Raw genomic sequence first — 14,969 nt, 5'->3', positions numbered from 1 at the left:
TGCTCCTATAGCTTATCTGCTCTGTTCAGCACCCGTGAGGCCTCCCCTGGAGTCCTTGGGTCCCACACTTCAAGAAGGATGTGGATAGTCTGGAAAGAGTCCAGCACAGGGCAACAAAAATGATCAGGGGTCTGTGAGGCAGGACTGAAAGAGCTGGGGGTATTTAGTGCAGAGAAGAGAAGACTGAGCAGGGATTTGATCAGTCTGCAAATCCCTGACGGGCAATGGCAGAGAGGATGGATGGACATCGACTTTTCTCTGTGGTTGTACAGGACAGGACAAGGAGCAGTGGCCTTAAGCATCATATCACCCCATCAACTCATTAGGACCCTGGGTTTCCTCTCTCCTGGCTGCCCACAGCGCGGATGCAGCAAACGCTTGCCTGGGTGGCAGCGTTGGAAAAGCTTTGCTCTTGCTGGCAGCACAGGGCAGGTGGAGACTTGCCAGTAACTCCCTGCTTTCTCCCACATGCCGGCACCCGTGCTTTGCATAATAAGCTGGGGTGCCTGCTTACAGCCACATGGTGCTCTGGCCTGGGAGGGGCTCACAGACTCCGGAAAGGATGCCCTCATGATGGCAGGGTGCTGCAGTGACCTCCTAAAGCACTGGCCTGGAGTCTGGAGTCTGCAGGGCGCAGCTCTGTGGCTGTTTGAGATCCCAGGAGCAAACAGGGAAAGGAGGGATCTAACACGGAGAAGTAGAAGGCAGGGTAGATGGACTCCAGCTTCTGCCTGACTTCAGACTGACCTGCCTAACTATATCATCCCAGCCGGCTGGCATGATATAAGTCGAACTGGTCCTGCTTTGGGCAAGGGGTTGGACTAGAACAGCGGTTCTCAACCTTTTTTGTACCAGGACCCATTTGTAAACATCAGTGGCCAGTCCCGGCCCAGTGCCCCTCACTCCCAGCCTGCTGCCCCCAGGCTCCAGCCCCACAGTGTGGGGCAGGGGGTGGGCGTGTGGAGGTGGGGGGCATGGGGACCCCAAGCAGCCCCTTGCAAGCTGGAACTCTGCCAGCCTGCAAGGGAAAAGCCACTGTTTCCCATGTTTTTCTTCTTTACAGGAGAATCCATTTTTAAAGTTTGTTCATGACCCTTTCATATATTCTTGTGACCCTCTTTTGGGTTGCGACCCATGGATTGAGAAATGCTGGGCTAGATGACCTCCTGATGTGTCTTCCAATCCTCATACTCTATGATTTAAGCTGCAGCAGGGGAAACTGAGGCTGAGCATGAGAAGGGACTTTGTGACTCTGAGGGGGTTCAAACATTGGAACAGGCTTCCCGGAGAAGTGGTGGCTCTGGTGGGGGTAGCTTCCAGTGCCACTTTGAGGTCAAGCTGGAAGCACAGATTGGTATTCAGATCCTCCAGGAAAACATGGCCACCACTCCCCAGTCACTGGCATTTTGGTCTATCATCATTTTTTATTTGTTACAGAAAAAACAGCATCTACCCCATCCCCCTCGGCTTCTCTTGTGCTTTGCTGGAACATTAATAATTGAGCAAGGCGCAGAACAGGCATGTTGGATCTAAGGCGCAGGACAGATGTCCAAGATACCAGGCTCTTTGCAACAACCTCTCCCACCGGCCGAGCCACATAACGGTGAGTGATAAGAACCCCTGTGACTCCTTCCCCACTGCCCTTCACCCTTGAAAAGCTTCTAGCTATGTGCTCAGAGGTGTGATCTGCTACTGTCTGGGGCTCCCTCCCAAAGCTAAGCCATGCTGCCGCCTGGCTGAGGGCAACACAGAATCCTGCCTGTGCCAAAGCATGACATGAGGATGCTGACGTTCCAGCCAGAGCATCTCCACAGCACAGCTCCAGCTCCAGCTCCAGCTCCAGCTCCAGCTCCAGGGATGTCGCTGCCTAGACACCTTGGGCAGGTTTAGACTGATTCCGGGTCAACACGAGGTCTGCCCACGAGGTCGGCAGGTAGCTGAGCGGGAGGTAGAAGAGCTTGGCGTCCCAGCCGCAGGAGTAGCGGGTGTGGGGGTGCTGGGCTGTTAGCGCGTGCTCCATGGCGTCGGTGACCAGGTGGAGGTTGGGGCCAGCCGAAGAGAAGATCTTCTGGATGTTCTCAATGTCTGTGCAGAGGGAAATCCAGCAGTGAGCAGCCAGGCTGGGCTGGGTCATGGGAGCAACCAGCGGAGGCGCACAGTAGGACAATCAGGGTGCCGTCATGACAGCAGGGAATGGTGCTGGACCCTCCTGCCGCTCCAGTAGAGCCAGTGTCGTTGGCTTGGACAGGGCAGGGCTGAGGATGCACACACAACTGCGCAAGCCCCATTCTGCACCACCCAAGGGGCAGCAGCAGTACACCCGGTGTGCACATGGATGGCAGTGTGAACACAGCCCTGGCTTTCACTGGACTTTGCATGGGCAGAGGATGCGTAGGCCAGGCTGGGGCATTGGCGCAGCTTCCATTGCCATGGCTGGGCACAGTGGCCATGCGGGCTGGGGTCTCCCATCAGTCCATTCCCAAGACTGGTCCCTGCCCTGCCCCAGCAAAGATCCCCCCCACAAGGTTTCAGCCCCTAAAGCCATCACATTCACACCCCAGCCCCTGGCACCTGCCCCTCGGACTCACAGTAGTCAAAGTAATGCTGCCCATAGGCCTCCTTGACCTCCGTGGGAGTACGGCTCCACACCTGCGCCAGGCCCTTCTGGATACACTGGGTATCTAAAATGGGCGTGCGGAAGGCACCCGGCTCAATGATGGAGACCTTGACTCCAAAAGCACGGATCTCGCGCCTACAATGCAAACAGCAGGGTGAACATGGGGCGGAAGCACAGCCATTGCCTCCCAGACACCCAGCATCCTGGAGGTTGCAGGGCAGGTGTCTGCGGAGGCCAAGTGGAGATGCCAGGACCCGGCGGGGCCCAGGAGAGAACGCGGGACACAGGGACTGGACCTGGGTACCTCAGGCTGTCAGAGAAGGCCTCCACACCGTACTTGGCAGGGCAGTAGCCACCTCCCGTCACAGAGAGTCGGCCCACTGCGCTGGCCACGTTGACGACGCGGCCCCGGGCTCTGCGCACCAGGGGCAGCAGGCTCAGCGTCACCTCGATCGGCCCAATCAGGTTTACATCCAGCACCTTGACAAAGTCAGCTTTGCTCAGCCACTCGTTGGGGGCTGTGGGGACCCCGATGCCAGCGTTGTTCACCAGGCCCCAGAGCCCTGCGGAGGGTACAGCATGGGAGGTTTGGGCTGGCTCCTTACCTGGCCTGATTCTGCTCCCAGAGCAGGAGCTCCATGGCTCAGTTCTTGCCCTGCGCCTCCCCTGCGCTCTCTGGTGAGGAGAACAAACCCCTCCTGCCCTGACTGCGACATGCTGAGAGTCTGGTTTTGATTCAACAGCAGATTTCCTCGATCCAGCCCCCTTCCCGGGAAGAATTGTCCTGGGCAGAGGAAGGTTGGTCCCAACCTCTCCCGTCCTGCAGCCTGAGCTTCTGTTGGAGCTGACAAGGGGCAGAGAAGGGCAGGCAGGGGCTGGGGCCTGGAGAGGGTCTACAGGCAGCAACCAAGGGCCATGGACGTGAGAGGCTGCAGGAGACTGAAGAGGCAGAGGGAGGTCAGTGGGGACCTGCTCTTTACCATGGTGAGAGCTCCCCAGGGATGAGTGCAACGGTTAGGACAGCAGCCCCCTGTGAGGGTCACGTGGGCTCTGGGGATGGGCCACAGTGAGGCAGACAGGCAGGGAGCAGAGTAGTTTGAAGGGCCCTGAGTAAATACAGCATCTCTCTCCACCTGCCCCCTCCTTTATAGTCTGCCTTTGCCCCTGGAAAGAGCAGAGTCTGGGCTGCGGAGACCTCTGGGCAGTGCCACGCGGGCATTTCATGTTCTTATGTTCAAGGAGGCACTGGGCAGGGAGCCGGGATCAGGGTTTGGCTGCATGGGGACCAACCCAGAATCATCCCACCGCGGAGCACAGGGCAGCACCAGGCCTCACCTCGGTCCCCCACCTGCCCCTTCACCCAGGCAGTGGCTGCAGCGATGCTGTCGGAGCAGGTGACATCCAGGATCACCGTCTGCAGCCTCCCCGACGTCGCCTGCCGCAGCCGCTCGGCCCCCTGCTCCGTCAGACACGCCGCCAGCACCCGCAGCCCCCGCCCGTCCAGCTGCTTGGCCAGCAGGTGCCCGAAGCCGGAGTCGCAGCCCGTGATGAAGACATATTTATCCGGGAGGTTCCCGACCGTCTGCTGCTCCCGGTACCATCGGCGCAGGATGTACAGCGCCAGCAGGGCCGCCAGGTACAGCCACATCCTCGCGGTGGCTTCTGGCTACAAACAAAGTGACTCCTATGGAGAGAATCATCAAGGAGCACATCTGCGGGGGGCCTGCAGGGGAGATCATGCTCAGGGGCAACCAGCATGGGTTCATCAAAGGCAGGTCCTGCCAGACCAACCTGATTGCCTTTTATGACCAGGTAACTAAACCCTTGGATGATGGTGTTGCCGTGGACGTAGGCTTTCTAGACTTTAAGAAGGCCTTTGACACTGTCTCTCACCCCATCCTCATTAATAAATTAAGCAACTGTGGCATTGATGCCTGCACAGTTGGATGGGTAAAAAACTGGCTGACAGGGGCACCCAGAGAGTAGTGGTGGATGGGTTGTACTCAACCTGGTGAGATGTGAGCAGTGGGGTCCCCCAGGGCTCGGCCCTCGGGCCCGCACTGTTTAACATCTTCATCAGCAACTTGGACGAGGGGGTGGAAAGCACGCTGTCCAAGTTTGCTGATGACACTAAGATGTGGGGCGAGGTGGACACACTCGAAGGGGGAGAGAGGCTGCAACTAGATTTAGACAGAATACAAAAGTGGGCAGATGAGAATAGGATGGGGTTCAACGTCGATAAATGCAGGGCGCTGCACCTTGGGAGAAGGAACCCACAGCATACATACAGGCTGGGGAGCTCCCCTCTTGAAAGCACAGAGGCGGAAAGGGATCTTGGAGTCATTATTGACTCCAAGATGAACATGAGCCGCCAATGCCAGACCGCAGCCAGCAAGGCCAGCCAGACCTTGTCATGCATCCAAAGGTGCATCTCAAGCCGGTCCAGAGAGGTGATCCTCCCCCTCTGTGCGACTTTGGTCAGGCCGCAGTTGGAGTACTGCGTCCAGTACTGGGCGCCGCACTTCAAAAGGGATGTGGCCAGCCTGGAGAGGGTCCAGAGGAGGGTCACCCGCTTGGTGAGAGGGCAGCAGGACAGGCCCTACGAAGAGAGACTGAGGGACCTGAACCTGTTCAGCCTCAGCAAGAGGAGGCTGAGGGGGGACCTGGTGGCTGCCTACAAACTCATCAGGGGAGATCATCAGCAAATAGGCAGAGCCCTTTTCTCCCCAGCACTGCCTGGGGTGACGAGGAACAATGGTCATAAGCTGATGGAGAACAGGTTTAGGTTAGAGATCAGAAGGCAATATTTTACAGTTAGGGTGGCCAAAATCTGGAACCAACTTCCCAGGGAAGTGGTCCTCGCCCCTACCTTGGGCAAATTCAAGAGGAGGTTGGACGATCACCTGTCTGGGGTCTTGTGAACCCAGCATTCATTCCTGCCTGTGGCAGGGGGTCAGGATAGGTGATCTGTTCAGATCCCTCCTGACCCTAGCTACTATGAAACTATGAGATACCACTTCTGACTCCTGGTTGCTGTCAGCAAAAACTCCTCGTACCTGTATGGCAAAGTCCGGTCCCTCTAGCAAGACTCCCTGCCTGCTGCAAGTGAGAAGCTTGCAGACACTGGCCAGAGCAGATGTGTCTGTGTCTGGGCAGGAACCCACCCAGCACGGAGCTGGGCACCCGCACGCGTCCGCAGACTCCTCCGGGCTTTGCCTGAGTCCTGGTGTCTGGGAGGAACTGGACAGGTCTCCTGCAATTGCAAGCAAAACAAATCTTCCTGTGTGCCTCTCCCAAGGTACAACAGATGCCTCAGGGGAGGCTGTGTTTGCTCAGTGCTATGGAGCTGCTTTACCTCTGCACTATGCAGGCATAGTGCGCACACATGCACACACGTGCTCACACACACGGATCCTGGTGGGACTGTCCAACAGCCTCTTTGCATCCTTGTACATGGCAGGACGAGGTGGCAGCTGGGAGCAGTTGGCAAGTGCATCCCAGGCAGGCTGCCTCAGGCAGCACCTTACCTTGGAAATCCGTGTCCCAGCCCTGGAGACCCCCGGCAGTGCTCCCGTTCTCAGGTGCTCTGAAGGCTAACTGGAAGGGAAATGCTATCTGCACCAAGGTCTCTACCCTGGATTTCAGGTCCCGCCCGGTGGGTCATCCTCCTTCCTCTGCTGATTAGCAATTGTGAACAACTCCCCCAGATCAGGATGGAGGTGATGGAGGAGGGAGCTGAGACAGCAGCCAGGTGATGATAGAAAGGTGAGGCCCTTGAGTCGGTGCATGTGAACACATGTGTGTGCGTGAGTCCCAATGTTGGTATTTCTGCCTGTGGGGAGCCCAAGAGTAGATTTCTGTTTGTTCCTGTGCCCAGAACAGCCTCTGTAGTGTTGATTTCCTTGTGTCGGACAGACCTGGGGGCAGGCCTGAGGTCAAGTAGTAGGAAGTATCTGAAGCCCCAGACTTGGGGTGGAGGGGACTTGCGAGTAGCAGGACCACATATGGTTTTTGAATGATTCAAAGGATTCAGAACTGATCTGGCTAATGTGACCTGGAACATGAAAAGTTTTCCAAAATATTTTTAAAAAACCCCAACCCAAAAAACTCACCTGGCCCCTACTCAGGAGCTACATACTCAAAGGACGAGCAGGGAGGCAGGTGACAGGTTTCTTCCTATGTCCTGGTGTCCTTGCATCTTGACTTGGACAGCATAGAGGAAAAACCGGATGTCCCAAGCTCTCACTTGTCCTGGTGACCCCAAGGCACGGGAGGGAAAGAGCAGGGAGGAGCTGGAACCAGCCTGGTGGGAGTGGAGGAAGTGCAGTCCTGAGCCTGGGCATGGAGAAACTCCCTCCTGGTATCCAGACCAGAGAAGGTACTGGCTGCCAAGGGCTGCTGTGACCCAAGCCACCCATGTGCTGGCTTCAAAGGCCAGGGAGTTGCCTGGTGGGAAAGACGTGGACCAGGACAGACCCAGCAGAGGCAGGTGCCAGTGGCCGGGTGGTGGATTGGGCACAGAGCTGCAGGGATAACCTGAAGAGTGCAGGTAAAGGGGTCTGCCGCCACTGGTTACTGGAGCGTTACTCTGTTGTCGGGCTCTGTGGCCAAGGGGCTTGTGTGGCCAGCTAGGGACCCGAAAGTTTCATAGATTCCTAGATGCCAGGGTCGGGAGGGACCTCAACAGATCATCGAGTGCGACCCCCTGCCCTGGGCAGGAAAGAGCGCTGGGGTCAGATGACCCCAGCCAGATGTCTATCCAGCCTTCTCTTAAAGACCCCCGAGGGAGGGGAGAGAGTTGTGAGTTCAGTCCCGGGTGTGTGGCCCTGAGCTTCGCGGTGGGAAACTGCAGGTCTCTTCTCAGTGTTGGAGGCCTGAAACCAAGGCCCCTGCTTTGGGGAAGCTCTGAGCCCTGCCTGCTGGAGCCCAGGATGCTGCTTGCAGGGCCAGTGAAAGCTGCCTCCTGACTGCCTGGCTTGGATGGGCCCTGCCTGGGGAAGGAGGCCTGATCTGCCCTCGCTTGGGGAGGACAAACTTCACTGGACCCTGTCCCCCAAAGCACCTGCAGATGTCAGCTCCAGGGAGCAGCCCCTGTGCATACGTCCCAGGCAGGCCCAGGCTGGGGAGGGAGGAAAGGTCACGTCCTGGGAAAACATCATCCGGGCTCAGGAAGGTGGCTTTGTTTAGGATTGCCTATGGAGCAGGGTGTCTCCACACCTTGGGCTATCAATGCAGTGGCAAGGAGAGAGGCCTGCCCTAACAAGCCCGTGCATAGAGTCACCGGGAGAATATGCAGAGCTGCGCTCTCACCCCGCCTCCCACCAACCCCTTAGCATCTCCAGGGTTCGGTCTTTCACCCACCACCTTTATTTCTTTGTAACAAACAGACCAGCATCTGCCCCATCCCTCTCGTGGAAGCGTCGCCCCTGCTTCTCTCGCCCTTTGCTGGAACATGAGTCACCGAGCAAGGCTGCTGCAAGGAGCCAGGGAACGGGGTGAGTGTCCAACCTGCCCAGCTCTTCCAACACCCCCTTCTTCTGGCAACGGTGTGTAACAGCAAAAGACAAGGGCCCACACAACTCCCTCCCTACTGCCCCTCTTGTATAGCTCCCACGTCCCGTGCTCAGAGGTGTGGGCTGCTGCTGCCGGTGGCCCCTTGCAGAGCCCAGCCCCAGCGGTGTTTGGATTTCAGCTAGAGAAGAGCGGGTGGTGCTGGGACACCCCGGTAGCACCAGGGGCATCTCCCCTGCGCAGCTCCTGGCTCCCAGGAACTTCGCTGCCTACATTACATGCCCTGGGCAGGCTTGGGTTGGGAGTAGGTCAGCGCGAGGTCTGCCCACGAGGTCGGCAGGTAGCTGAGCGGGAGGTAGAGGAGCTTGGGGCCCCACCTGGTGGGAGCAGGAGTAAGTGCAGATATAATCCTTGGGGGGAGCAACCTCTCTGCCCGCTCCACTGCTCAGATGGTGGGGGCCCGAGGGCAGAGAAGGGACTGGCAGCCAATGGCTACTATGGCCCAAGCACTAGCAGCCCGTGCGCTTGTTCCAGGCTTCAAAGCTGAGGGAGTTGCCCGGTGGGAAAGATGTGGACCAGGATAGACCCAGCATAGGCACATCCCAGTGCTGGCATTGTGGATCGGGCATAGAGCTGCAGGGGCAGAGGGGGCTGCTGTCACTGGTTACTGGAGCATTGCTCCACTGTCAGCGCTGGAGGCTTGAAACCAAGGTCCCGTCCTTTGGGGAAGTTCTGAGCATGGGCGGCCTTGGAGACTGCGATGCTGCTTGCATCCAAAAGTTTACCTACCCGACCTGGGCCAGGTGAGAGGGGGTGGGCCTAGCTGTCTGGGCTCAAGCTCCTCTTGCTCTCGCAGGTGAGCAGTGATTCTTTTTCCATTGATCGGTTGGCACCCCACAACACATGGCTGTAATTGGGTCTCAGGGGTGATGTCAAAAGGACTATATAAACCTACGACTGCCCAGGGGGAGGCGAGCAGCCATGTTAAGGGTCACACAGCAACTGGAACATCTGCAGCTCTCAATCCCTCTCTCTCTCTCTCTCTCTCTCTCTCTCTCGCAAGATGCAGAAGTGACTAAGCTACCTGCTACTTACTATAGCTTACTGTAACGTAGAAGCATATCATCCAGCTACCACGCTGACGCTGTTTGCTCTAGGGTTATTCTGTGATCCTTCCCTATCCTGTACCCTTCCCCAAGCCTACCCTCTTTAACCAATAAAGCTCTCCACTATAACAAGTGTGGTGAGCTTCTGGGGAGAGGGATTGGGTCTGCCTAGATGCTCCCTGCGCTCAGCTGACTAAAGGAGGCTACTTTATGTACTATTCAGGCTAAAGGAAGCACCCCAGGTTCTCACAGTGGATCAAGCCACCCTCAAGGTCTACAAGGCCTGTAGGGCACAGGGCCCGAATAAAGATCAGACCCCGAGTGGTGGCAGTGGTTACCCCAGGCTTGTGGGTGTGCTCCAGGAAGGGCGACGGCCAGACGTGAGACACCCCAGGGGAGACACTCAGAGGTGGTCAGGTGCAGTGATGGGGGTGGCTCAGTGCAGCAGGCCCCTTGCTGATCCACCACAGGCCCTGCCTAGGAGGAAGCCTGATCCGCAATTAGCCCTGGAGCTCAGACTTCATTGAAACCTGTTCCCCAAAGTGCCGGCAGCTGCCAGCTCCAAGGACCAGGCCCTACACGCGTGTCGCAGGATGGCCCAGGCTCGGGAGGGAAGAGAGCTGAGCTCCTGGAAAAATGCCCGAGGTGGAGGCTGAGGAAGGTGGATTTGTCTGGCATTTACCATGGATCAGGATGACTCTACGGCTCAGGCACTACCTGCACTGGCAGGGAGAACAGCCTGGCCTAAAATGTCTGTGCATGGAGTCACCCAGAGAACGCCCAACACCCGCACCCACCACTCGCATAGAGCCCCAGAGTTCGGTCTTTCACCCACCACCTTTATTTCTTTGTTACACCCAGAACAGCATCTGCCCCATCCCTCTCGTGGAAGCATCGCCCCTGCTTCTCTCGCCCTTTGCTGGAACATGAGTCACCGAGCAAGGCTGCTGCAAGGAGCCAGGGAACGGGGTGAGTGTCCAACCTGCCCAGCTCTTCCAACACCCCCTTCTTCTGGCAACGGTGTGTAACAGCAAAAGACAAGGACACGAGCGACTCCCTCCCCACTGCCACTTATTGTAAAGCTCCCAGGTCCTGTGCTCAGAGGTGTGGACTGCTGCTGCCCGTGGCCCCTTGCAGAGCCCAGCCCCAGCGGTGTTTGGATTTCAGCCAGAGAAGAGCAGGTCCACCTCCCACAAGTGGCGCTGGGACACCCCAGTAGCACCCGGGGCATCTCTGCTCTGTGGCACCTGGCTTGCAGGGACTTTTCTGTCTAACTGCCCTGGGCAGGCTTGGGCTGGGAGCAGGTCAGCACGAGGTCTGCCCACGAGGTCGGCAGGTAGCTGAGCGGGAGGTAGAGGAGCTTGGCGTCCCAGCCGCAGGAGTAGCGGGTGCGGGGGTGCTGGGCTGTCAGCGCGTGCTCCATGGCATCGGTGACCAGGTGGAGGTTGTCACTACATGTCATGTGGAGAACCTTTCTGGTGAGCTCAAAGCCTGTACGGACAGAAAATCTGGCTGTGAGCAGCCCAGCTGGGCTGGGATGTGGGAACAAGCAGCACAAGGGACAGGGGAGCGCTGGGGACAATCTGAGCACCGTTGTGGCAGCCTGGACAGGCCCTGAACCCTCCCCATTCCCTGGGCCCAGGGGCGTCCCACTGGGACTCACAGTGGTCGAAGTACTGCTGCCCATAGGCCTCTCTGACCTCGGCAGGGACACGACTCCACACCTGCTCCAGGTTGCTCAGCATGTGCTGGGAGCTTAAAAATTGTGTTCGGAAGCCGCCTGGCTCGATGATGGAGAGCTTGACCCCAAAATTAGAGACCTCGCGCCTGGAATGGAACTGGCAGGGTGAATGCCTGGGGCTGAGCCGCAGCCCTGCCGCAGCCTCCCCGGTACCCAGCTGCCCATAAGCTCCAGGGCTGGTGCATCCTTGTGAGGAGGCTGTGGGGAGGTAGCTGGGCCAGGGGGGCCCCAGGAGAGGACCCAGGCCATGGGGGATGCAGGCCACGTACCTCAGGCTGTCGGAGAAGGCCTCCACGCCATACTTGGCAGGGCAGTAGCCACCTCCAATTAGGGACAGTCGGCCCGCTATGCTGGCCACATTGACGACGCGGCCCCGGGCTCTGCGCACCAGGGGCAGCAGGCTCAGCGTCACCTCGATCAGCCCCACCAGGTTCACATTCAGCACCCTGGTGAAGTCAGCCTTGCTCAGCCACTCGTTGTTGCAAGCACATCCAGAGATCCCTGCGTTGTTCACCAGGCCCCAGAGCCCTGGAGAGAAGAGACTGTGAGAGCGCTGGGCTGGCTCCTTACCTGGCTTGAGCCAGCTCCGAGAGCACGAGCTCTGTGGCTCGACCCTTGTCCTGTGCCCCCCGCATGCTCTGGTGGGGAGCCAGCGCCTCCTGCCCTGACTGCATGATGGTGAGAATCTGGGTTTGACTCAATGGAAGATTTTCTTGATCCAACCCCCTTCCCGGGCAGAACTGTCCTGGGTGGAGGGAGGTTGTTCCTGGCCCGAGCCTCTGCTGGAGCTGATACGGGTGAGAGAAGGGCACGCAGGGGCTGGGGCACAGAGAGGGTCCTCAGGCAGCAACTGATGGCGGAGGGGGATGTGAGAGGCTCAGGACACCAAAGGGGCCAGGGCAGGTCACTGGGGATCTGCTCTTTACCATCTTGAGAGCTCCCCAGGGATGAGTGGGACAGTCAGGGCAGCAGCCCCCTGTGCGGGTCACATGAGGCTGTGGGGATTTCATGGATTTCATAGACATTAGGACTGGAAGGGACCTCAGAAGATCATCGAGTCCAGGCCCCTGCCCCAGGGGCAGCAAGTCAGCTGGGGTCACAGGATCCCGGCAAGATAAACGTCCAATTGACTCTTCAGGAGTCCAGAGTAGGTGCTTGCACTGTGGCAGAAATGCCACCGTCAGTGCCCCTCTGCAGAGATCTGTCTCCACCAGCCTGGGAGGCTGCTGTTGAATCCCTCAGGGCAGGGATCCCCCACCTTGTCTGCATGACAAAAGCCTGGTGCCTGGGAGGCGAGGCTCTGGTCACCTGGGCAGAGGGGGGGAAAGGCCCGGCCCTGCGCGCGGGCCCAGGTAGCCAGGGATGCTTTGTAGATTGGCCGGTTTGTAGCCAGTATTGGCAGCTTCGATTGCACCGGGCTGCTGAGGTCAGAGAGGTTATTTAAGGGCCCGGTCCAAGAAGAAGGCAGCCATTAGCCATGCGGTCATCCAGGTGAATCTGAACCTGGCTCTCTCCTCATCACCGCATGCTCCAAGAGTGCCCTGCCTCCAGAGGAAACAACAACCCGCTCTGAACGATGCGAGTGAGTAAGCTGCTCGAGATCTGATTAGATATTTAGCTTCAGTAACTCAGATGCGTGTTGAAACGGCTACCTCAGCCACCCTGGTTTGCTCTATGGGATTCCTCTGATATTCCTGTAAGATTTCTATGATATTACTCTACCTTTTACCCTGTTTCCGCCCTACCCCCTGTAATCAATAAAGTTCTCCTTTGTGACCGGTGTGGGAGACTTATTGAGGGGGGGTCTAAATTATGCCGAGGAGGCCCCTTAGGTCTGCGGACTAAAGGAGACTTTCCTAATCAGCCCCGGACTTGGGAAGTGCCCCAAGTGCCTGTATTGGGGCTAGGACCCACTGGACGATCAGGCCTGCGTTCTCCAAGGTGCGCAGAGCCAGAAGTGAGTCCAGAGCCTTGGATGGTGGCAGCGGGACCCCAGGCTAGCGGGTGTGCTCCAGGGAAGGGGTCGGCCGGACGGGAGGCACCCCAGGGAGGCACTCGGAGCCGGGAAGGTGGGCGGGCACAGGGAGGTGGGCGGCTCAACACAGGAGCGCCCCCTACTGGCCCGCCACATGCACCACCTCCGGCGGCAGTCTGGTACAGGCCTTGGGGGCTCGCGCTGTAATGAAGTTCTTCCTTATGTCCAGCCTGAAATGGCCTTGGAGAAGTTTGTGACTGTTTGACCTTGTCGTCCCTTGGGGCGCGTTCCCCCAGATCCTGATGCACATCCCTTATATACTTATAGGCAGCCGCCAGGTCCCCCTGAGTCTGCACGTTTCCAGGCTGAAGAGTCCCATAGCTCTCAGCCTCTCATCATCAGGCCTGTTTTCCTGCCCTGTGATCATGCACGTGGCTCTTCTCTGGACTCTCTCCAGCTTCTCCACATCCTTTTTAAATTGTGGAGCCCAGAACTGGATGCAGTACTCCAGCTGCGGCCTCACCACGGCCGAGTACAGCGGGACGATGACATCCTGGGATTTGCTAGAGAAGCATCTCTGGATGCAAGCCAGAGTTTTGTTCGCTTTGCTGGCTGCAACATCACGTTGGTGGCTCATATTCATCTTGTGGTCAGTCATGACCCCCAAGTCCCTTTCGGCCAGTTTTTCTATAAGACGATCGTGGGATACCAGATCGAAAGCTGTTTCAAAGTCAAGATATATGACGTCAATCTCTTCTCCCTTGTCCCGGTGATATGTCACCTGGTCGTAGAAGGAGATGAGATTGGTCAGGCAGCAGAGCAGTTTCAAGGACTGGGAGTGAATAGGGTTTCTCTCGCAACCTGCCCCCTGCTTTAGGATCTGCCTTTGGCCCCTGAGAGACTGGAGTCTGGACTGCGGGGACCTCTGGGCAGTGCCACGTGGACGTCTCGGGTTCTTATGTTCAAGGAGGCACTGGGCATGATCAGGGCTCAACTGCATGGGAACCAGCCCAGAACCAACCCACACAGGAGCAGAGGGCAGCGCCAGGCCTCACCTCGGTCCCCCACCTGCCCCTCCACCCAGGCAGTGGCCGCAGCGATGCTGTCGGAGCAGGTGACGTCCAGAATCACTGTCTGCAGCCTCCCCGACATCGCCTGCCGCAGCCGCTCGGCCCCCTGCTCCGTCAGACACGCCGCCAGCACCCGCAGCCCCCGCCCGTCCAGCTGCTTGGCCAGCAGGTGCCCGAAGCCGGAGTCGCAGCCCGTGATGAAGACGTGTTTGTCCGGGAGGTTCCCGACCACCTGCCGCTCCCGGTGCCATCGGCGCAGGATGTACAGCGCCAGCAGGGCTGCCAGGAACAGGCACATCCTTGCGAGTGGTTTTTGCCTGTAAAAAATGGTAATTCCAGGATTGTTTCAGTGACAGTCCCATTCTTATTGCCCTTCATCTGATCTCCCCAGTTCCAGGCTTCTGGCTGGTGCAGACTCTGGACCCGAATGGCGCCCGCTCTGGGGTGAGTCGCAGAAGCCAGAGGAGAAGAACTGCTTGGAAGAACGCCTGGTTGTGCCAAGAGCTGCCATGTCGCCAGGTGTTTTTTCTTGAAGAAGAGGCCTCTCCTTCTCCAAGATGTTCTGTGTGCCAGCGGCGCTATTTGGGCAGGCCCTGAGGAGAGCTGACTACTGTTCTAGAGGCTGAAATTCAGGAGTCCTGCTGTGTGTATCATCTGTGATTTCATTCCATCGGTTTGGGTGTGAACATTTCTGGTACGGCTCTGAAACGCCCGTCTCAAACCCACTGTAAGGGCCGGGGGCAGGTTGCGAGACCTCTTGTGTTCCTCAGCACGCTCTACCAGCTGTGAATCTCTAGCACCCACCCAGGATGGAGATGGGCACCCACATATGCCTGCAGACTCCTCAGGCCTTTGGCTGAGTGAAGCCGAGGGACAAGACCGAGCCCCGGTGCCTGGGAGAAACGAAGGGACCCCGCTGCGCTCACATGCAGAGCTAAGCATCCCACGT

General features: G+C 58.1%; 2 protein-coding genes and 1 long non-coding RNA gene across 3 annotated transcripts in view; 1 reads left to right on the top strand and 2 right to left on the bottom strand.

The window, feature by feature from the left end:
* Positions 1 to 12,751, top strand: part of LOC109286038 (uncharacterized) — a 46,176-nt gene extending 33,425 nt beyond the window's left edge. The window contains exons 4-6 of the long non-coding RNA XR_009457612.1: positions 1,438 to 1,603; positions 8,005 to 8,112; positions 10,096 to 12,751. This is a non-coding gene — a long non-coding RNA (uncharacterized LOC109286038). The remainder of the gene's footprint in view (positions 1 to 1,437; positions 1,604 to 8,004; positions 8,113 to 10,095) is intronic.
* Positions 1,597 to 5,978, bottom strand: LOC102572659 (retinol dehydrogenase 7). The gene is made up of 5 exons (XM_059719327.1): positions 5,674 to 5,978; positions 3,953 to 4,301; positions 2,922 to 3,180; positions 2,589 to 2,752; positions 1,597 to 2,085 (listed from the first exon to the last, which is right to left on the bottom strand). The coding sequence occupies exons 2-5, from the start codon at positions 4,263 to 4,265 to the stop codon at positions 1,868 to 1,870; spliced, it is 954 nt and encodes a 317-aa protein (XP_059575310.1). The 5' UTR covers positions 4,266 to 4,301; positions 5,674 to 5,978; the 3' UTR covers positions 1,597 to 1,867.
* A 1,025-nt stretch (positions 12,752 to 13,776) lies between the features above and the next one.
* On the bottom strand, positions 13,777 to 14,325 carry LOC132245919 (17-beta-hydroxysteroid dehydrogenase type 6-like). The gene has a single exon (XM_059719346.1). It carries the CDS (start codon positions 14,316 to 14,318, stop codon positions 13,941 to 13,943), a length of 378 nt encoding a protein of 125 aa, XP_059575329.1. The 5' UTR covers positions 14,319 to 14,325; the 3' UTR covers positions 13,777 to 13,940.
* Positions 14,326 to 14,969: the final 644 nt, after the last annotated feature.

The sequence above is a fragment of the Alligator mississippiensis genome, chromosome 15 (assembly GCF_030867095.1).
Source record: "Alligator mississippiensis isolate rAllMis1 chromosome 15, rAllMis1, whole genome shotgun sequence".
NCBI lineage: Eukaryota > Metazoa > Chordata > Crocodylia > Alligatoridae > Alligator > Alligator mississippiensis.
The sequence above is the reverse complement of the archived record's forward strand: the minus strand, read 5'-3'. Positions and strand labels throughout refer to the sequence as shown.